The sequence below is a fragment of the Molothrus ater genome, chromosome Z (assembly GCF_012460135.2).
Source record: "Molothrus ater isolate BHLD 08-10-18 breed brown headed cowbird chromosome Z, BPBGC_Mater_1.1, whole genome shotgun sequence".
In the NCBI taxonomy this organism is placed as follows: Eukaryota; Metazoa; Chordata; class Aves; order Passeriformes; family Icteridae; genus Molothrus; species Molothrus ater.
This window is the reverse complement of record NC_050511.2, coordinates 23763710-23785549: the sequence shown is the minus strand read 5'-3', so window position 1 is coordinate 23785549 and position 21840 is coordinate 23763710. Positions and strand designations below refer to the sequence as shown.

Sequence of the window (21840 nt, the reverse complement as noted above, 5' to 3'; positions counted from 1 at the left end):
CACATAATCCTGTGGACTGCAGCAAGTGGAGAGTTAGAGCTCGTTCGGATGGAGCCTGCGTCTGTATATGTAAGCACTTGGGGAAAAAGGAGTAATTTGGGTAGGTAAAACAAGGGCATATGCTGCTTCTTTGGAGAGGGTAACCCACTAAATAAGAGGAAATAAATGAAATAATTAACTTGAAGAACGTAAATTAAAAGATAAAATGTGATGGGTAGGAGTTTCCTTAATGTGCTGAAGAGTGTTCTGTGTCATGCATTGTCAAAAGCCAGGGGGATATAAAGAAAACGCAAGAAGCCGTCGATGAGCCGAAATGACTGCATTGTCTCGGGAGGGAGCGCCACACTGTGGTGTTCCCTGTATTTAGCTGGCGGTGGCTCAGGACTAGCACATACTTTCAGATTGACACAACACGACCCTTGACATTTCATCTTCAAATCCCAGTCTGGCAAACCTGTCTGGCTTTCTGTGAGTGGATGAGCTGAACAACATGGTTCAAAGAGTAAAAGTATCTCGGACAAGCCCCTAGCACTAATCCAGGACATGTTGGAGGCAAGTGGTGCTGTATCCCATTCAAATGAAGTTGCCTGCTTTGAAATCACTAATGTGTCTCCATTAATTTCAGGAGCACAGCTTGAAATGCTTGGGATGCTGTATTGTAGTGATATTATTTGTGAGCTGGGGTGAAGTATGCTATTGCTATGAAGAGTGATTTGATGGTGAAATGAAATGCTGAAAGGAAGTTATAGAACTGCTCTGTCGTAATTTATAAAGACTGTGTTGTGTGTATTAGGCTGGTTGCCTGGAAGCTCTCTGTGTCACTATGACTAAATAGGTAGAGTCATGAACACTACAACAATAGCCAGTAAGCTTATCCTCAGTAAATGTCTGAGTGACTGCCAGACCCTGCGTGAGCCGACAAGGTTGAGGAGCCTTGCAGCACTCCCAGCAAGCATGGCATTTTGGTTAGCAGGGTCAGCAATGGAGATGACAAAGAAAATCTCTAAAGGTGATGGTTGGTGAACTGCTTGTCAAGGGTCTGTTTGGTCTGATGTCTCTGAAGAATGCAGGTGCCTTTTTTCAGGTTTGCTATTGAAGGATGTAGGGCTGGCACCAGCATCAGCAAAAGTCAGCCCACAGTGAGGTCTGTGTAATCAAATTCTGCAGCTTGAGCCAAGAAAGTGCTGAGGAAGAGATGGCAAGAGAGAGAGGAGAGAGAGAGTCCACTGCCGGCTACCTTCACTTTGGTAACTGTGCTATAGCAGGGCATGAGCAGATGGATAGCAAAGGTTCTGTCTCTAGGACATGGGATAGCACAGAGTGGAGATACCTCTGCCAGGCATGGGGAAATGGCACTACCTGACATTGCTGCTAAGGTCATGGTTTCCACTGCTTACACCTGAAATCAAGATAGCAGGTCTTTAGAAAGCAGCCCTCTTGTTTCAACAATCTTTGATATTCCATATGTGCTTTAAGTTTAAACAGTGTTTGGCATGAACACCAACCCTAGAGTCTGATTGTAGCACTCAAAGACACTGAACCAGACCTGTCAGATGTGATTGGGAAGAACAAGGGCTCCACAGGGCATTGTGGCTTGAGGACCATTTGTGTTCTAGTTCAGGTACTGGTGTCACTCAAGTGTGCACATGGCACACATCTTATGCCAGCTGATGCAGTTTCCCTTAGCATGAATTCATGGTTCCTCTTTGCTGAGCAATTAATTCTTTTTTCAAAGAGAGAGTTCCTCACAGTTTGTAATCAGAAGTGAGCTCAACACACACATTTCTACTTTGGTATCTAAGCATCCTAAATGAGTAGGCAGACACCTGCAGAAGGTAGTTCATCTTGCCTGGCAGTCTCTTTCCTCCCTCCCAGAGCACCCACTTCCCCATGAGGAGCCAAAGCCATTGCACTAAAGTCAGAGATGCAAGGTTTTTAGCTCTTGGTGTTTCCGTGGAGTAGACAGCCCTCCATTGAGATCACACCCACACTGTTGCAGAGCAGCCTCCTAGCTTCAGGAGGCTCACAGTGCTGGATACGGTGCCGTCTGGGCAGACAAAAGGGACACGGCAAGGTGCAGGACCGCAGCTTCTCTGCGAAGGGGGAGAGGTACGTGTCACACGCCAGTCCAAGCCCAAGGAGGTCGGTGATATTTTGGAACTAGCTGAGGACTCTGTCGATCATCTGGGAAAAGAATGTTACATACAGGATCATGCTTTAACTTTCCGAGTATCGCCAAACAGAGCTGATACTGTGATTAAAGGCTCCCTCTTCTGTTCCCAACTGTTATTGCACACTCTTTAACAAACAAGCGTGAAAGACAATCCGGTTTCCGTGTGCTATGCTTTATTTTGTAATACCCCGTTTCAAAATACACATACATATCTGATGCAAGAGAAGAAGAACGACTTAACAGGTGATATTAAATATCCCTGCTAGGTTTGGGATCAGGGAAGCAGATTGCTGGGGAGATATGGGGCTCCTGGAGTGTAACTTTCAAAGCAGAATATTCTCACAATATCTTTCAATCTCCTTTGTTTTTTCTTTGATTTGAAACACTGCTAAAACCAAATCTTCAAAGCATAAGCTTATCTGAGCAAGAAGAGATGTTCCTGTCTAAGTCTTTTAATCTCCAGATTTCTGGAATAGTATGACAGGCAGAAGTTTATTGTCAGTGATAGTTGATTTCTGTCTTTATTTCCAGATCATCTGAGCCCATGTGAAGCTTTCCATTGTGGAAATGTTGCTTCACATGCAACTTCTACTTTTGACTTAATGCATATTTACCATGGCCATTGTAGTTACAAATAACTTCATATTGCTGAGAGTGGTGGCTGAGGCTGCTTCACAAGAGTGGACTCAAGAAAAAAAATGTACTTCTTAAGTAAGAAATCAATATTTGAGCAAAAGCAGAGCTTGATATGCACCTAATTTTTGCCATCTATCCAATATAGGTTGGATATTAGGAAAAAGTTTTTTATGGAAAGGGTGATAAAGTACTGGAATGGTGGTGGAGTCACCATCCCTGGATTTGTTTAAAAAAAGATGTGGCACTTGCTGCCATGGTTTAGTTGAGGTGTTAGGGCATGGGTTGGACTCAATGATTTTAAGAGTCTCTTCCAATCTAGTGATTCTGTGTGATTCTGTGATTCCTCAGTGAGGAATTGTAATACCCTTGCAAGATGCTGCAAGTCCTTATCTCTTTGATATCACAGGCAGAACATGGGCTGGGATGCATTTCTTGAGTTGCAACCTATTGTGTCAGGTGAGTCAGGAACAACTGAGAGTGCTGGACCTGTCCCACTAGTGGAATTGCATCATTAGAGGAAATGAGAGCATCTGCCTTTCATTTTCCTGCAGACTTTTCTTGACAGTAACATGAAGAATGAAGAATGGGAAATGCCTGGGCTCAGTTGCCTGACAAAAAAACCACATAATTTGTTATATCATTTAGGAACTTTCCACAGATCAGCAACATCTGTCATTTGTTCGTAAGTTCCATGAGTGGCATAATTTTACATAGATAGTCCCTACTATAAAAGACATCAGTGCCTGTTATTTTTCAATGACCACTGGAAGATACAGCATGTGTAATTAATAAAGGTACCATAATTAGAGGGCTGTACAATTAAGGCAGCAGTCACTAATGATGTAATACTAGTTTCTGACATACTTCTTTCAGAGTATGCCTCCAAGGAGTCTTAACAGCCTCAGTTATTTGATATTGCTTCTTTTTATCTGAAAATAAGGATGCTTTCACTTTTGTACCAAAAGGAACATATTTAAATATCCAACTCAACACAATAGAAAGAAGATAGTAGCATAAACTTGCTCCTGCAAACCCACCAGCCTCTTATATTTGCCAATTACCCCAAGAAACCAGAATATTCTAGAACAAGAGAACAAGTAGGGATGGTGATATCATCAAGCCTTTTAATTCACTAATGGTAGTGCTTTGTATCATCAAAAGTACACCTAAAACCTCATTTAACACCAGTCTCTGCATATGTGTCAGTGTATTGTCCTGCTTTCACTGGAAATAACAGAGTGACAATGAACTTTAAAAAAAACTTTAAATGAAGGCAAAAGAGTTAGTTTGGAAAAGACTTTCCATAGAGGTAAAATCTAATGTCACACTAAAATCACTGCAAGAAAAAAAGGCAAAAAATACTTGCAGGGAAAGTAAAAGTATAAATTTTAAAATGTCGCACATCATATGAGTCACTGACATTCTCCTTTTCATAGCTCAGGGCCTCTGATATTTTCAAATATCTGAAAAGCAAATAACAGAAATTCGTATGAATCTGATTATGAAGGAATTTCTGTTCAGAGTGATATATGTTTCTTAGAAGGTACAATATTAATATTATTAAACTCTCAGGTATAACAGATATAGAAAACCAACTGCAATCACAGAATTTGAATGCAACCTGTACAATGTCCTGTGATTCAGAAAGAGTTTAAACAGTGTTATGTCACTCCTTGAAGTAAAGAGAAGACATTTTGATAAAAGGTGTAATACTGTTCACCATGGCAGGGAGGAGATGAGGAGGAGGACTCTGTGAATGTAACTTAAGCTTTTTCAAGGCTTTGTTATAGAAGTACTTGGGAAATAGAACAAGAGCAATAAAACATAACATCCTTTTAGAAGGCAATAGAGCAAAGGATTTGTGGATGACTGCTCTGTTTCCTACAAAAGACATGATGTCTTATTTTAGTGGGACATAGTGCACATTTCAGTGTAATTGCTTTGTAGGCTTTCAATCCTTCAAAACTCTTACTCACCCATTTTAACTCACTTTGGTGATTTTATTTCCCTCTTTTTCCAAATTTTGATGATATATTTTAACCATGATGTGTATTGGTTGAGTAATAGTTCTGCAGTCACCTGTGTTTGCTTTGTCTCGTCCAACATCTATGTCTTTGGTTTTATGCACTGAAGGTGTTTGCTGAAATACTAATTTTTTTTCCATTCACACTAAGTTTGGGCATCTAATGTAGCAGACTTGAAAGTGAGCTAACTGATCACCCACAGAAAACAGGCTTCCTGTAGCAGGATGATGGGAAATGATGCACAACCTTGTAAGAAACTCATGCTGCAGACTGAGATGCGATGAAGGCTACTAGAGCCAGGGGAGCCCTTTGCAAATGCGGGGGCTGAAATGCTTCAAGTGTTATTCATGGGAGGTGCAGAAGCAAGGATAAAAACAGCAAAGAGAAGTGACAGAGGAATCAGAACAGCAGTACCCAGCAAGTGCTGGCAAAGGCTTGAGAACATGTTTGTGCAGTTTCCAGGGACACACAAGTGCAAGTGCATTCTGTGTCACCATGCTGGGCTTATACCTAGCCTCTTGGCACCATACATGCAAGGTGGCACAGGGCTGTGGTATGAGATTGGCAGTGTGTGGCCAGGGTGTGAGCCAGGAGACCAACAGGAAGCCCAGGGACCATCACATTGTTTGACATGAAGGAGCTCCCTGACTGGCCAGGTACAGCTTGCGTGAGGTATGGCTTGCATGTGGTACCTGCCAGGGCTTTGGGAGCCAGGAGCTCCTGCTTCTGCCCTGCCAAGGGAGGGGTGGAGGCACAACAGAAGGGGTGGTGCATCTTGCTGATACATTGGAGTGTATCTACACACTATAGTGTATTATCAATTCCTCCTCCAAATAGAGAGAAAACATGCAGCCCCACACTCTAAGGTGTGAAGAGGAAATTATGCCTGTTGACTTTCTCTGTTACCTCCTCCATCTCAGCTGTTCTTGATTTTCACATGCATGCAAAATATCTCCGGGCCATTTATGGTGCTCATTAAACCAGGAACAACCAACTAATTCCCTTGTCTTTTAAAGACAATTAAATCAATTGTGTATTAACTACCTCTACCTCTGCCTTCTTATTCGCATCAGCCTCTAACACTCAAGCTAGCTTCTGCTGAGACATGCATTGCACCTGTAGGGTTCATCTAGCTTCTTTCCTAGTACTATCAGAAATTCACTTTTCTGGAGCAGATCCCTCAGAGCAACTGCAGCTGCAATAGCTGTAAGAACATCCAGGGAGTACAGTAAGCACAATGAGTAATTACTTCTTACCTTCTCTGTGCCACTGTTGAATACACATAATTCTTTGACATTCCCAGTTAAATACTTCTGCAGGCTGAGATGTCTTGTATATTTAGCTCTTTCTAACATAGAAACTGTTTCTTTGCTGGTCTTATAATTCTGCTGTACTGAGAGGAACATGAAGGTGGGAAGAATGCCATGATGTTGAATGAATGGCCTTCCCTTGAGCTCAGTGGCATAAAAACACTTCTGGTTTTTTGTGTTCCATTTCTTTCCTAGCCCTGTTTGTTTTAAGGTTCTTACTGAACCAACATGTTCACTTGCAGTAACCTCAAGATCTCTCTCATGAATTCTTATAGTCAAATCAGAGCTTAAAATGTACCCATGACACTTTGTATTTAATCTGTGTTGAATTTATCTGACACTATATCACTTAATTTCATGAGGTTCTCTTGCATCCTTCACAGCAGAACTTTAACTTTTATGAACAAAAAGTTCATTCATTCTTCTTCCCTTTCTGAAATAACCAATGACCATATTGATTAGCACTGCCTCCAGCACGTGTGCCTGTAAGACCCCATTGCTTGTTCTGTTCCCTTGTAAAACCCAATAATTTATTATTACCTATCTTCCAGTTAGACATCTCCTGTGTGATTCTTTTAATTGTATTCCATGGCAGCCTAATTTCCTTAAGAGTGAGGAATGCTTTCTGGGAGGTCAGTCATCACAAACTCCTTCAGGGAGTGCCAGCAGATTTGCATTGTTACTGTTCTTTACTTTTCCCCAGTGTACTGTGTTTAGTCGTGTTCTCACCCTTCTGGTTTTCAGGTGGGTCTCTGTCGCAGACATCTTTCATGAAAAATCCTTTCTTAGGATTTTTCCTTGTGACAAGCTGCAGTTCAGCAACCAAAGTAAACAATGGTTATCTGCTGCTGTGGAATGCAACAGGTAGAGCCGTGATTGGTCTCCTGTGGGTGTTTGGATTTCTTGACCACTCATGGCAGAGCTGGCTCTTGCTCTGTCTGAGACACAGATCTTTGTTATTCATTCTTTTCTATTCTTAGCTTAGCTAGCTTCTGAAGAAACCTTTTCCTTTCTATTGCTTTTTAGTATAGTCCTAATGTAACATATATCATAAAATAATAAATCAAGCCTTCTGATCATGGAGTCAACATTCTCGTCTCTTCTTCATCCTGAAAACCCTTGTGACCACAGTCACAGGTCTCTACCTCTTTGTCCAACATGACAGCAGACCTGATGTTCACTGGCTCTCTGGGTAGTATTTGGCATTGTACCAGTCAGTTTTCCTTGCTGTGTTCCTGAGCCAGAGGCTCCCATTGTTCATCTACCTCAAGTTCTTCTAGAAGCCTAGGCTGGATTCCATCCCATCCTGGCTTGTTACCTCTTGTTTTGAGGATCTGTCCTATAACATCTTCCACCTTCACTTTAGACTAGGACAGATCCTTCAACATATCTCTTTCTCTATCCTCTGCGAACCTCTTCAAGCTCCACAACAGCAAAAACACATGCAAAATGCTTAGGCTTTCAGCCACGTCCTTACCTTTTTAAAGCCTTCCTTCTATACCCTCACCATCTAATGACTCTCGATGCCCTCTTGAGGTTCCTTGATCCCATTGCACTTGGACAAGAGTCCGTGGCTGTTTGCAGAATGCTCCTGTAACATTTCTGGAGAACATTACACTATTCTAGACCTTTCCTGCATTTACCCTTCAAACAGGAGCATTAACCTTAAGTGCTTCTGAACTTTCTTTTTCCCTCTGCAGCTGGTAAATTTGGGATGAGTTGTTAAGGGCCAATAGTGGAATACAAAGCCTGACTTCAGCAAATCATGAGCCTAAATTCCATTATTTTAACACTGACCTATATTAAGTACTTAAATTCTCTGCAGAGTTTATACCTCTACTAACAGGGCTGTGTGCAATGGTTATTTCTTTCCTCCACAATTTTTAATGATAGTTTTTCTTGACTGGTGTGCTGTTGACAATGCTGACCCCTGTACAGGGCTTACTGTACTAAAGCAGTAGTGAAACATCTGTGTGTACCTTGGAGCAGACAGGAGGGGGTTCCTCTCCCTTGGTTGCCACAGCTTTGGCAGTTGCTGCTAGTTTGAGATCTGGAAGAAGCAGTTCTTCAGCAGGACACTAAGGGGCAGCTCCAGACCAAAGGAATATTCCTACTTTTTATATACACACAAATTAAGAAAACACTATATTTTCCTCATTTTTCTATATTGATTTAACATCAGTAGTGCCCAGAAAAACTGAATCAAGTTGATTTGGAATGCTTTTTTTCCTGTTGCATTTTTACTATTTAGTTTGGCACTGGTGATGAAGAAGGTGTGAATTTATTTCCCAGTCATCTGTAAATGGGCCTGCTTGAGCTCACAGGGTGGGTAGAGAAGATGGAAAAACACAGTGAGCTCTGCATCTGGAGCTATGGTGGCCACCCCACACACCATGGCATGGCCAAGCACAAGTAGCATTGCATAGTTGCATGGGGCAGGAGCCCTCACTGCTCAGAGATGCTCCTTGGCAACAGAAAGGTACTCACACAAGGCCCTGGAGTCCCATTCCCAAAGGAGCAGCTGCTGTATGAATTCTTGGAAACCAGGAAGGAGGAACTGAGGCAGGAATAATTCAACAACCCACCTAAGACTATGGAAAATTTGTGTAAGATTTTGTTACCACTACAACTTACTAGGTGCCTTGCTCACCATCTTGGGACACAGGACCACTGCCTGCAAGGAGAGATCCCAATAATTATGAAACATAACCTGGACCTAGCTGCAAAACCCTTGTGGAAGGAACCAGACATTGGAGTGAATCAGACTGAAGACTGCTGCATGTTGGTATGAATTAGAAAAAACATGAGCCAGTCAGAGCCACCATAGGGATGGGTTTGCCCTACTGCTCAGCAGATCTAATGCAAGGGGAATGAGTATCCTGGCTTTGTTCAGATGGTGATGTATTGCCAAGTACTAGCTGTAATGTGAGCTGCCACAGCCAGCTGGCACTGGGTGTGTGGTCTCTGATTACCAGGCTGCTCTGTAATGGGACCCTCTGCCACTACCTGGAGCACAACTGGCTCAGATTCTCCATCTACACCAAGATATTTTACACTATTTTGGCATCTTTCCTGGGCATAGATAGACAATGTTAAATTCATAAATTTCTTGGCTGATACACAGCTGGACAGATCTCTCTGCTTCAGAGGCATAAGAGGAAGAAAGAACTTTAGCCAGAAATACTTCTAAACTCCAGTTTAGGGTTAATGAAAGTTTTCTACATATTTTACATATTCATATACAGCACAGTACATTCATATACAGTAGATGTTGCCTTCACAGGCTAATAATGGATGGTTGCTCACAGAGGTAGGAAATGGTGAAAAATTTTCTATGAGGAGGAGAAGAAAGCAGTATGTAGTAACTGAAGTCAGTACCTCAAATACTGACAATGCCACAATTTCTATGCTAAGTGGGTATCACAAGAGGAATGACCACTATGGGATCAAGCAGGGTTCAATGATCTTGACAGTTTAGTGAAAAAGTCACTTATGTATTTGGAAAAGAGGTGTGTAACTTGTTCAAAACAGGACTCAACAGAGAATATAAGGACACACTTCAGATGGGCAGCCCTTGAAGTGTAACACATTAAAAAAGATACCTAGAGTAAACTACCAAATCCAGGTGGTAAAAGCTACTAGCAAGACATTCAACTATTGTTTGCTATTCTGCTGCCTATGGGATCACAGCAGTTTAAACAACTTTGAAGATGTCAGCTGGAACCTACAGGGGAGGGAGACATTTCTTATGTAAATGAATAGATCAATCAGCCACCCAGATATGGCAACAAACCACCAATGAAAATGCTAACAATCCTAAAATGAAAAAATGCTCATTATAATTTAACAAGAACTTCTAACTCAAATGTAAGTCTCATAAACTCCTTAATCTATTTAATACACTCTAGTCTAATCTAGGCTCTAATCCAATATAGGATTTTTATTGTGTAGTATAAATGTCTTTATGAACCTTGCAGTTTTGCCTTCCATCTCACCCTTTTCCCACTTTGGGACTACAACACTGATTCAAAATATGTACATACCAAGAGCTGTGTGAGTTTGGGAAAAATAAATAATGACAGGATGTAGGTGGGAGGCTGACTTGCCTTTCCCAGTGCAATAATTACTTTTGAGAAAATGTTCTCCTCATGCATTCTGGCAAATGTTGAAAGCCAAATGCCCTAAGTACAAGATTTTCACACTTAAGCTGAGTAGTATTTTACTATGGCTTAGAGTGGCACTTTATAAACTACTCTGGCTTAAAGGCAGCTTGTGTCATGTTGTCTCGAGATCAAGGAGAAATCCTGGTGAATAAGTCAAAGCTCCTTCCCAGCTGTGGAGGAAGAAGACTGCTGCCCTATGTCAAAGACTGACTATTTTCAAACAAGTCAGAGCTCTGCTCATTTTTTGAGGAGCAGAGACCTCAAAAAGAATAATAAGATTTTTTGCCTATGATCTAACTGTCCCATCTCCAAGTGGGAGGGGAGAAACGGTACTATAGACCCTTCTAACTGGGTGCATGTTTATATTACCCTAACTAAAATAAGGGGAATCAGTCCTGCATGTTGGGTCCTTTCTCAGATTTACAGAGCAAGGAACAACCTTCCGTTCTCTCAACAGCCTCCAGTGAAATCATAGAATCAGAGAAAACTTTGGTTTGGAAGGATCACCTTAAGGATCACCCGGTTCCAACTCATCTGCAGTGTCCAGGGGCACCTTTCACTAGACCAGGTTTCCCAGAGCTCCATCCAGCCTGGCCTTGAAGACTTCCAGGCATGGGGCATCCACAACTTCCTTGGGCAACCTGTGCCAGTGCCTCACCACCCTCAGAAAAGAATGTGTTCCTTTTATCAAATGTAAACCAACTCTCTGTCCATTTGCTGCCATTACCGCTTGTCCTGTCACTACCTGCTCTTTTACAAGCCCCTCTCAGCCTTCTTATCAGCTCCCTTTGGGTACTGGAAGGCCACAATTAGATCACCCCAGAGCTTTCTCTTCTCCAGGCTGAACAACCTCAGGTCACTCAGCTTGTCCTCACGTGAGAGGTACCCCATCCCTCTGATGATCTTCTGGAAGTCACGGTGACTGTCTCATTGTGTAAGCCTAGCTAGCATAAGTCTATCACTTGATTGAGAAAACATGGCATACAGAATTCAGCCTTGTAGACTACTTGTGCCAGGCCAGGTGGAGACTCTGCCCCTTTGCCTTCTGACAGCTATCACTTCCACAGGGCACTCTTTAATGTTGAAACACTAATTGGGAGAATATATAAGGGTCAGGGACATAACATGAAAGGACAGTAAAACATGGAAATAGATTGGGTGAGTCAGGGTAGACTGCTAGATAGATAGACTGCTTCCAAATTTATTTTTGAGTTTAAGTGAAGAGTCAAGACTATTTGAAGGTCATTTATAAGGTTGAAGTATTTGTGGTGTAGTGGTAGGTGGTGCAAAAAGGGCCAGTGCCCACCACTGTACTTTGGGATGCTCAGACTGGATGTTAGGGCAGTCATCTTCCCCAGGGAGACAGAGCAACACCTAAGCAGGTTACCCAAGAACTTGTGAAATCTCCATCCTTGGAGATTTTTAATATTTACCAAACAAAGCTGTGTCTGTCTAGTCTAATGCTGAAGATTATCCAGCTTTGAGCAGGCAGTGGAACTAAGCGTCTCCAGAGGTTCTTTCCCACCAACACATTTTGCAGGCTCTGATGGACAAAGTTAAGGCATGAATGAGGAAGACACCATCCTTCACCATGTCTACAGGCAGTCCTACATTCTCTGTCAGCCACATCTGGTGCTGCTCCTGTGCTTAACCTGCTGGAAACCCAGAGCGCAGGGTGAGAACTGATGGGAGAGTGGTTTGCTGACACAGTCAGGTCTTGGCCTGATACTGAATTGCTTTACAGGCTGTGCTGACTTTAGTTATCTTCAGTGCCAACTGGTTATCATACTAAGCCAGATTGTTCTGGGGTGTTGGATGAAGAAGTATGAAACAGCTGATTGATTGATAATCATGAATTTTCAGTATACAGTGCTGGGACTTGCCTTCATAGAAGTTGTGAGACATCTGCTGTCACTGGAGCCACTGGCAAGATTTTGCTAGTGAGGGAGGAAAAGACTGGTCACAGCAAACTGTGTGGACCCCTTGAAAACAACCTCACTCAGCTGCTCCCTGTGTATGTCACCCACTAATGGGTGGAAAAGAAGGTTCCTTGCACAATTAGCTGGAGTGAAAGTACCTGTAGAAAGAATCTGTGCATATTATATCACTGTATAAATTATTGAGCTGATGTTCTGGAGATAATAGAGGAAACTCTTTCTTTCTTCTGTCCTAAGGATGGCAACTCTGAAAGTTTACACCTGCTTCCTGGAAGTTGTACCTCCTGTAGGCTCTGCTTAGATAATTAATTTGCAATATTCATTAGCCAGAGGATCAGTGTAATAATATATAGACAAACAAAGGGATTTCATGCTTATATATTGAGTCAGCTGTGGTTTTTCTTCTGGGCGTGGGTGAAGCTGCTGTTGAATAAATGGCAAAAACCCACATAAACCCAACAACAAAAAACAACCAAGTACTTTGATGTTTATCTGTATAATATTTCTGAGCAATAGTTATAATCATTAGTGAATCACAGGCAAGACAGAACCATGTGGCTGTAGCTACATCAGGAGCTCCGTGCTTTTTCTTCTCATCTGCAGACACAGAGGATTCCGAGAACTGAGTGGGAGATATATGTGCCTGATATCACTCATGCTCTTCTCTCATATGCTCTATATGATCCAGCTAAATCCCAGTGTTTATAGGAGGACAGAAGCACAAGGACAACTCCTGCACGATATCAGGCACCCATGAGCTTTCCCCAAATACAGAAGAGGTATGGAGAGCAGCTCTCCTCCTTCACTTTCCTCTGACTGCAGGAGAGATATGTTCCTCTTGTTCCTCTGGTTTCTACCTTAACCTTTTATAACAATTCCCTGAGTGCTGGCTTGCCCTTCCCTGGTGAGTACTCCTGGCCACAGGGATGGCAGTTGCAGGTGTATGCCCGCACACAGCACCGTGCATGCCAACAGGGACCCCTAGCCAGAAGGGCCTGCGTATTTTGGAAATGAAACTTTACTCAAGGTCACTTCCCTTATCACTGGGATCCAGTATTTCTATGTGTTCCACCCCCTCTTCTTCCCTCCCTTTTTCCCCAGAGGCCCACACGAGGCCCCCAGGTTGTGGAGACTTGTCACAACAGCACAGGCAGAAGAAACACATCTGAAGGCACCAGAGGCAGGCAGGGGTGTGGGCTGAGATATATGGTAGTAGTCAAAATTAGGAGTGCTTAGAGGATTTCAGAGCTAAAAACAATGCCCACCTAATTCTCTTTCCCTCTGGCTGGAATGAAACAAAGAAGGAGCTGCAGCTCCACTGTTCGTCTGCACAGTTGTTCTTGCTGGACAAGTGTGTGCAGCTGGTACAAGGCTTTATTAAGGGAAACTAAACCCTCAAGCAAACTCACAAGCAGTTTTCTGTTTCGTGTGTCTGTCATGAAAACCCTGGTCATTTGTTATTTGGGGTGGTACACCCTACCATGGTGAAGCTGCTGCTTCCTGTATCCCTCAGCCATCACTCCCAGCATCAACAAGTTCCTGAAGTTTGGGCAGAAGACACTTATTGACAATCTGAGGCCAGGTCATTTATTCAGAGAAAGAATGCTAGACTACAGTTTTTGTGCAGGACTGTAAAAATGAAGCCAAGACTGTTGTTCAATGTACACTGCGATTTCAGGCACACCTTCCACTGAAACTGGTTCCCTGATTTCTTCCTGGGGACTCATTTACTACAGCAAGAATTTCATTCATCAAGAGAAAATGTTTTAGGTGTATGGAGATATCTGACAATTAAAGTAGATATCTCAAGAGATATGTGGCAATCTCACGGGCAAGCCTACCCCCAGATACCCAGGCACCTTTGAACTCTGGCTGCCAGCACTGAGGCACTTAGACTGTAGAAATGCTCAAAGACAGATTAGGAAGTGTTCTTTTAAAAATGGTGGAAAGTTGTTTTATATCAACTTGGTGATTGTTAGCATTTTCTAATTTTGACCTTCAAGGCCCTGAATCGGCATATTTGTAAAAGGTCAAATGATAAAAAGTATCTATCCCATGTGTTCCAAATGGAGCCTTTACTTTGCCTGGTGAATATTTTAGTGACCCAGTTAGAGCAAGAGGTTTTATTGAACAGAGTAGGCAAATGCAGAGGGAAACAGAAGACCTGTCATCCCTGTGACAATTATACGTCTGTCTCTGTGTAATCCACCCTCTCAGCCTGATAAACAAGAGTCTGTGCATGGGTTTTGAAAGGAAGGTGACCATCACCTTCTGTGATCTGGGTATTTTCTTGTGTACACCTCCGCTAGCCTGTAAAGCAGGTAAGTCTTAACGTCTGCATTATGATATTGTTTAGGACTCCAGTCCTACTCTGAAGTGCATTCTGGCTTTTTAATCTTTCTCTGGGGCTCATTCAACATGTTTCACTTATTCTGGATTTCTACTTTCAGTTACTTTTGGAATCCACTACTTTACAAATAATTGCATTTCCATCTGTTTTTTTATGTTGCTTCCTTGTGTACTCACTCATAAGCAGCATACTTACTGTATACTCAGTGAAGCAAACCTTGGGGATGATCAGCTCACATCTGTTTACTGCAGGCAATTTATAGGAAAAGGCTCAGCCCAAGCAAATATGACTGAATAAATTGACAGATAGTTATTCTTATTATGGGTGATCTTCCTCTGACCACCTTTAAACTGGTGTGGAGCTTTCTATATAAATGCACTTTTACTTTCCCAGATGGAACTTTTTGAAGACATTTTCTTGAGAAAATTTTTAAATTATCAGGAAGGAAAGTATGCCTTCATTTTTCCTGTATTTTCAGGTATAGGCACAAAAGTTTTCCTTTTACAGCAGCTTTATAAAATGGAAACACAGTAGCTTGTTTTCTTAAATAAAAATCCTTTCTTTCCATTCACCTTTTTGAAGCAATTGCTTATGAGTTCAGGACCATGGAGTTTTTTTATTACAGTCCATCCTTTCTCACACACAGCCAACAGGATGGATCAACTGAAAGCCTGACTCTTAGCCTAACAATCTCTGTCTTCATCTGGCCCTCCTTCCCTTCCCAGAGACTGGCCTTTGGTTTGACTCCTGTGCAATGTCAGTGACCGTATCTTTGCCCCACAGCTCTCCTGCTCACTGCTATGACCACTCCACTGGAAGATGCAATGGACACCTTGATTAGGATTTTCCATCACTACTCGGGCAAAGAAGGAGACAGGAACAAGCTCAGTAAAGGAGAACTCAAGGAGCTCCTCACCAGTGAGCTCACCGACTTCCTTTCAGTAAGATGCAGCTTTTGAACCTCCTGAGTGACTGTGTCATGAGTGGGTTAAGCAGCTATCCAAGTGCTTGGATAGGGATAGCACCTCCTTGTGCAAGGCCCATCCTATGACAGTCTCTCAGATAACAGTTCTTTGTGGAGCTGTACAGAAGAATATGATGTCAAATGTCCCGTTTGAGAAATATGTTTTCAGAGGGTGGTCAGTACCCTCCCATGTACCACTGGCAGCAGAGATGGGTACCGATGCTCTGCAAACTCCACAGTGCTTTTGAGCGAGAGGCCTAGGCCAGCCTAGGAGCAGTAGCAAGATCAATGCTAAATAATGGTCAATTTGTTTGTTTGTTTCTTTGTTTGTTTGTTTTTAATAATAAGGCATAGATAAATCCATTGAAGACTTAAATGCAGCAACCAATTGTCATGAGAGAGGAAAGTAGCTTGTGCATACTGGCCACACAGTACTGATGCTTGTGTGCCCTGCAGAGAGGTGCTAAGGAAATCCTTTCAATGATAATCTGCTGATTTGAATATCTCTTTGCATGTTTGTTGTGTTCTACATTACACAGCATAGATGCTTTTATGGAATCAAAGCTTTAAAAATAATGGGTTTATGTATCCTCTTAATTATAAAAATTATTGTGGGCCCTATCCCAGAAGGATTTTCTTTACATTGCACTCATTTCCTTGAATTGGATTTTCTTTTAATCTTGGCTATTGATTTATTATTATGAGATTCAATGGTCTTGCTCCCACTGAATAGGATGGTTTTTTGCCAACCAGGGTTCTTCTGAATTTGGTAAATGGATATATAATATGACAATTTATGAGTATTCTGTTGGAAATCTAAGTACTTTTTGTCAAGGGATGAGACAGAGAAATGCACTTTACAGATCCACCTTGACAAAAGAGATCCATGTTTAGTATCTCCTAAAATCTGTTTGACTCATTTCAATCCTCATTTAGAACCTGTATGCCTTTTAAGGGCTGCACTCTCTTTAGTTTCTGATGTTGCAGTGACTAGAGATGTATTACTGTTCAGGTCCATATTTAATGCAGCCTTTATTTAATAACACCAGCCTTGTAACATAGCAGTGGTGCCAGGCATGTCAGAAGTGCACATTCAAGACCTGCACAGCTAAGTCACTTTTCTTTCTCTCTAGGGCCAAAAGGACCCCCTCCTGGTCGATAAAATTATGAATGACCTGGACTCCAATAAGGACAATGAAGTGGATTTTAATGAATTTGTCATTCTGGTTGCTGCTTTGACAGTGGCATGTAATGATTTCTTTGAAGAACAGCTAAAGAAAGAGGAATTTTAAAAATCCTCTATGTAATCAATCTCCAGTCCACAAATGCAAGCAAAGCATGCCTAGTTAGGTAGCCCTCATTGGTGATTAGTAAATGCGAACCATAATTCCTCCAACTGTTACTGCTCTAAGACATTTATGGACCTAGTCAGCAGCTGGTGTAAGCTGGACTACAGCCAGCTTACACTACTTGAGATGTGCAATATTTCCAGTCTTTGCACTCCATGCATCTGTAACATGCCTTCATCAGTTGGCCAGGTCAAGGGCTTGGGGTGACAGATCATTTGGCACGAGTTGAGACTTCTATTTCTTCAATGTCAGTGGAAAGTAAAAGGCAGGGGAATGTTACTTATATACCTTCTGCATGGAAAAAATTTGGAATGAGACCCAACACCTGCAATTTAGTTATCAGTCATTTTATAATAATCTTATTCTGCAGCTCAAAACCAGCAGATTCTTTTTAGCTCAGTTCTGCTTATTCTAAAACCTTTGTTAGTTGCTGCTCCCCACACTCATATTTCAGATGTGGTCACAGCTGTCTCTTGCTGCTGGAGCATACAATACTGCTTGCCATTGTTATGGGTTCATTTCCTCCTGTCTCCAGCTTCAATTTTGTTCTGTTGGCATCGCTGCATCCCAGTAGTCAACCTCTTCACTTGGCATAAATGAATTTATTCATATCATAAATTATTCAAGTACATAGAAGATTTAGTCACCAAATTGCTTGGAGGGCTGATGGAAGGACTGGGTCTTTGGGGGAAATGTGTAAATGCCTTCTGCTTTGACTACTTTGGCATGGTTAAAAGGAGGCCTTTTAGGACCACTTGTGGAAGATTTAATGATGAAATTCCAGGGTACAGCTTTGTAATGTGAGCCATCTTATGGAAAAATTGTTATTTCATCTTACACTGATCCCCACCCTGTATGGAAGTAGGGATTCCCTGAGCCCCACGGCCAGGCAAAGAGAGAGTAGGCAAACTCCTCCCAGTGTTAGCTTGCTCCTGGGTTGAGTTAAGAGTATTTACACACTCCTGTTTGAATTAAGCATACTTAAGCATCCTCAGTGGCAGGATATTGTGGCTTTTTTTCCTGCACAGAGAGCTCTTATATCCTTGTTATTTTGCTGGTAACCTCAAACTATAATAAAGGGCATCTGAATTAAATGAAGAATTTCTGTTTGTGTAAGACATTATTAAAAAACCACTCCCCAATGAATATGTGCCCTGCTAGGCAATATTTGCAGAATTAGTTCACTTGTCTTTCCTTCCCAGGCATCCAAATATCATTTAGCAAAGTGTACATTTGTATGAAATTACATATGATTAAGAATATGTAATTTCTTATTAGCAGGGGATTTTGCAGGGTGTAATAAATGTAACAAGGGGCAGACAGCATCCTAAGAACAGGGCCACCCCCAAATGGTGTTATCTGGGAAGAAAAGCAAGCTTTGCGATGGTGACAGTGCCACAGCATGAATGAAAAAATGCCACAGCCTTGAATGAAAAAGTTATGCAGGATTCACAAAATATCTTCTAGGCCAACATGACAGAAAGTACAAAAGTAAAACTGGCAACAAATGGACAACTTTTTGCTCCCTTTAATGTCGTGTACTTCAATATCATTGCAAGTGTTGGACCAGGATGGCGAAAGTATCAGCCAGAAAATATAAGACCACTTTTACGGTTTCTCAGGGGCCCCAGACAGTTGCTAGCCACTATACCTTTCCCTGTTCTCCAAGGGGAAGTGAAAGAAGACCTGTTTAAATCTTCAACTCCAAGCTAAAAGGAGTAAGGTTATCCCAGTAGAAGCCACTTCCTTCTCTAAAAAAAATTGAACAAGAATCTTTCTGGAAAGAAGCTCCAGAAAGAAACCCATCCCTGATGAACCCTTGTACATGTAGCAGCCCATGTGCATAGCAAAATTATGCTGGGTCACAGCTGGCAGCAGCAATTTCCCCTGGAGTCAGGCAGCAAGAGTCACTGCTGCAGTGGAGAGGGCCAGAGAGCCATCTCATCAGCTGAATTTGCTAGGGATTGTGTGCATCCTAACTGCTCTGTGGAAGGGGCTTACTTGCAGATGAGCTGTGGGAGAGTCAGAGGAGAATGACTCAAATGATCTTTTTTCCAACGAAGTTTTCATAAAACCTCATAAATCACTGGTTTTAGCTTGTCTTGTTAGGTGTTTCTTTGTTGCTGTTTTAACTACAAGGACAAATGTTAAACTCTGTCTGTTCTGTCAGAAGAAACCTTTTTGTACAAAGACAGGAAACCAAGCAGAAAACTAAGAAAATGCACAAAACACATTCAAAAGCTCAAACCCACAAAGCCTTCACACAATATGGGCCCCTGGGGTAAGACTAGCCATCCTATTCTTGGGCTACCTGTGGGCTGACCCACGGCACCCTCTCTCACTTCTCTCACACAGGAGCAAACTAATGTTCCATTAGACCATTAGTTGTTCCAGTAGACATCGCTTCTAAGAAAGATATATGAGGATCACCTGAAAGTTTTGAATTGCCTCTGAACCAGAAAAAAAAACTGTGAGTAATCCTCTGTTCTGTAAGCACTCCTCAAGAAGGAAAATGGCATTGAAACCACGGACATTGGCTATGCAAGAGGGTGCATACAAGGCCAGCCTCACTATGAACATGATGTCCTGCTGATGCGAACCTTTTTGGGTCTTCATTCTCTCTTTCAAACCTGAAGGCAGGATTTTTTTACTGACATTTTCCCACTGACTTCAAGTCTTCTGTAGTTCATGGATCTAGTGAGCCCTTCGAAGTTTTACATGCAGATCAAGCTTGCTGTGTGGCTTTCTCCAGAGTGCCTCAGCATTAGAAATGATGTCTAATTACAGACATTTTTTCCATTTGTTATATCAGGCTGTCTTAAAAACCTATAGAAATTTGAACACCAAAACATGGCCTAATATTTTCCAGTTACATCAAAGACCAATAAAAATAGAACAATGCCAGACAAGATCTTTTCTCTATATTGTGAAATTTCTTTGCTTGACATCTAAAGAGCAGATTTGCAGAAGACAAATTCCACTATCTTGAAAGCCTCAGCCTCTGCCATTTGCTTTTATTTCAGTTCAAAAGAGATTTGAAGTGCCTGTGTGCAACTGGCAACACAAAGCTTGATGCATTACCTGTTGGTAAATTTATAACTTCTTCAGATTTGTTATCCAGCTACCAATCCTGAAGAGCTGTGCATGACACCCCCATGAAGACAAGGAGTTTGTAATGGAGCTGTGCCTCCAAGCTGTGACTTACCAGCTATGTCCAGTAGGAAGGCACCACCTTTCAAAGGAAGGTGTGGAAGTGCAGGAGGAGAATAATCCCAAGCAGCTGGAAGGCGTCAAGTGTAATGGGATAACAATCTCCCACAACACCATTTTCTCCCTGTAAAGATGAGAGACAAAGTTGCCTGGCTTTGTGAGAAGGGAAAGAGAAGTGACCCCAGGACACTCCAGCAGAACAGATGATGTTTCCAGTAGCTAGTAATGTTATTAATTGCCCTCCACCAATGTAGCAGTGTAGGTCCACCCCAGGTCCCTCAGCCACCCAAGGCAGACCCCTTTTCCAGGCTCCATGCTACAGCATAAAGCAGGGCAGGGCCAGGAGAAAAAACTTTCAGGGACAGCCCAGAGCCCATCATACGAGCTCAACAGCACACATAAAAGATCCAGTTCCTCTCTGATCACAGCCTTGAAAAGGTTGGGTAAAAGGTCGCACACAAAACTTGTATCTGAAATCAGATTAATCTATATAAAGGTTTTTGACTGGCAGGAAGATTGAGATTTAGATTAAGATTTAAACTGTGATGTGACATCATGTGCATGTCTAATAAGGGCTTTGATTGACAGGCCATCAATTATTGCATGTGCCTTTAGGGATAATTACATCTGTTGAATAGCACTGTATTATTCGAAGAAAAAAGGGGTAACATTTTTGATTTGATCTTTCTTCTGCCACATGATATGGCATGAGAGAGAATGTTTAATTTATGATCTGGAAATCCATTTTCTAAAGTAGTTCTGTCCACATCCTTTCCTCTGAGTTGGAGGATGGTGGGCTATAGACCAGGCAGCCATCAAAGAGAGCACATGAATGAACTTCAGCAAAAATATTTTTAAAAAAAAGAAACACCAAAAATCTTGTCATTTTTAAATACCAGCTCTCAGCCACCTGGTATCAGTTGTGTATAAGGGGCAACTCCCAAGGAAGAGAACTGCAGCTGCATCCACTTATTTTGCCCTTGCAAGCAAATTCTCAGCTGATGTAAAATGACAGAGCCTATTGCACTTAGTGGCATAATTTTGCAGCAGCTGAGAACATGTGCTTGAGACTCTAAATTAGCCTTCAATGGAAAGTTGTGTTTCTGTAAGCTGGTTGGCTAAATAAGGACATGTCTATAAAACTGCAAATATTGCAACAAGACAGCAAAGAGGAGGACAGAAGTAGTTGTTCAGAACCCAAGTCTTTGGGGGAAAATCAGTGCAAAATGTTCCTGTCACACATTTGCTTTAAATCTCAAGCTGCCCTCTCAAGTCCTGTTTGACTGCATGGAGTGCAGAGCAATCATCACAGTATTGCTTTCAAATATCTGTCAATGGACTCTGCCTTAAAACTCCATGTATGGCTTTGATTTTACATTCCCAGTAGTTGCATGAACTCAGAAAAGCACTACAGAATAAAGCTATGGCAGGAAAAAGATCTGTGTGTAGAACAAGTTATAAAGGGCAGAAAAGCAACTGAACCACCTGGAGCCCTACTTAAGATTGTTTTCTTGGAGTAGAAAAATGGTGAGAGGTTGAGACTGCTGCAGAAGAATGTAAATTCCTCAGCTCTGGCTGGGGACATCAAGTGGCAGATCCCTGTGGCTGAATGATGGGTCTGGATAAGACACAGGGCTGGAGAGTTCCATCCCATTGCACTATCGATGCCTTCGGTAGATGAAAGCAAAACTGGTTTTGCCCTTGCACTAATGACCGAATTCTGC

At 42.0% G+C, this 21840-nt stretch overlaps 1 protein-coding gene across 1 annotated transcript; it reads left to right on the top strand.

Moving 5' to 3' along the window:
• Positions 1-843: 843 nt before the first annotated feature.
• On the top strand, positions 844-16849 carry S100Z (S100 calcium binding protein Z). Its single transcript, XM_036403739.1, has 5 exons — positions 844-923; positions 1963-2109; positions 14461-14564; positions 15377-15534; positions 16691-16849. Exons 1-5 carry the CDS (start codon positions 844-846, stop codon positions 16847-16849), a joined length of 648 nt encoding a protein of 215 aa, XP_036259632.1.
• Positions 16850-21840: the final 4991 nt, after the last annotated feature.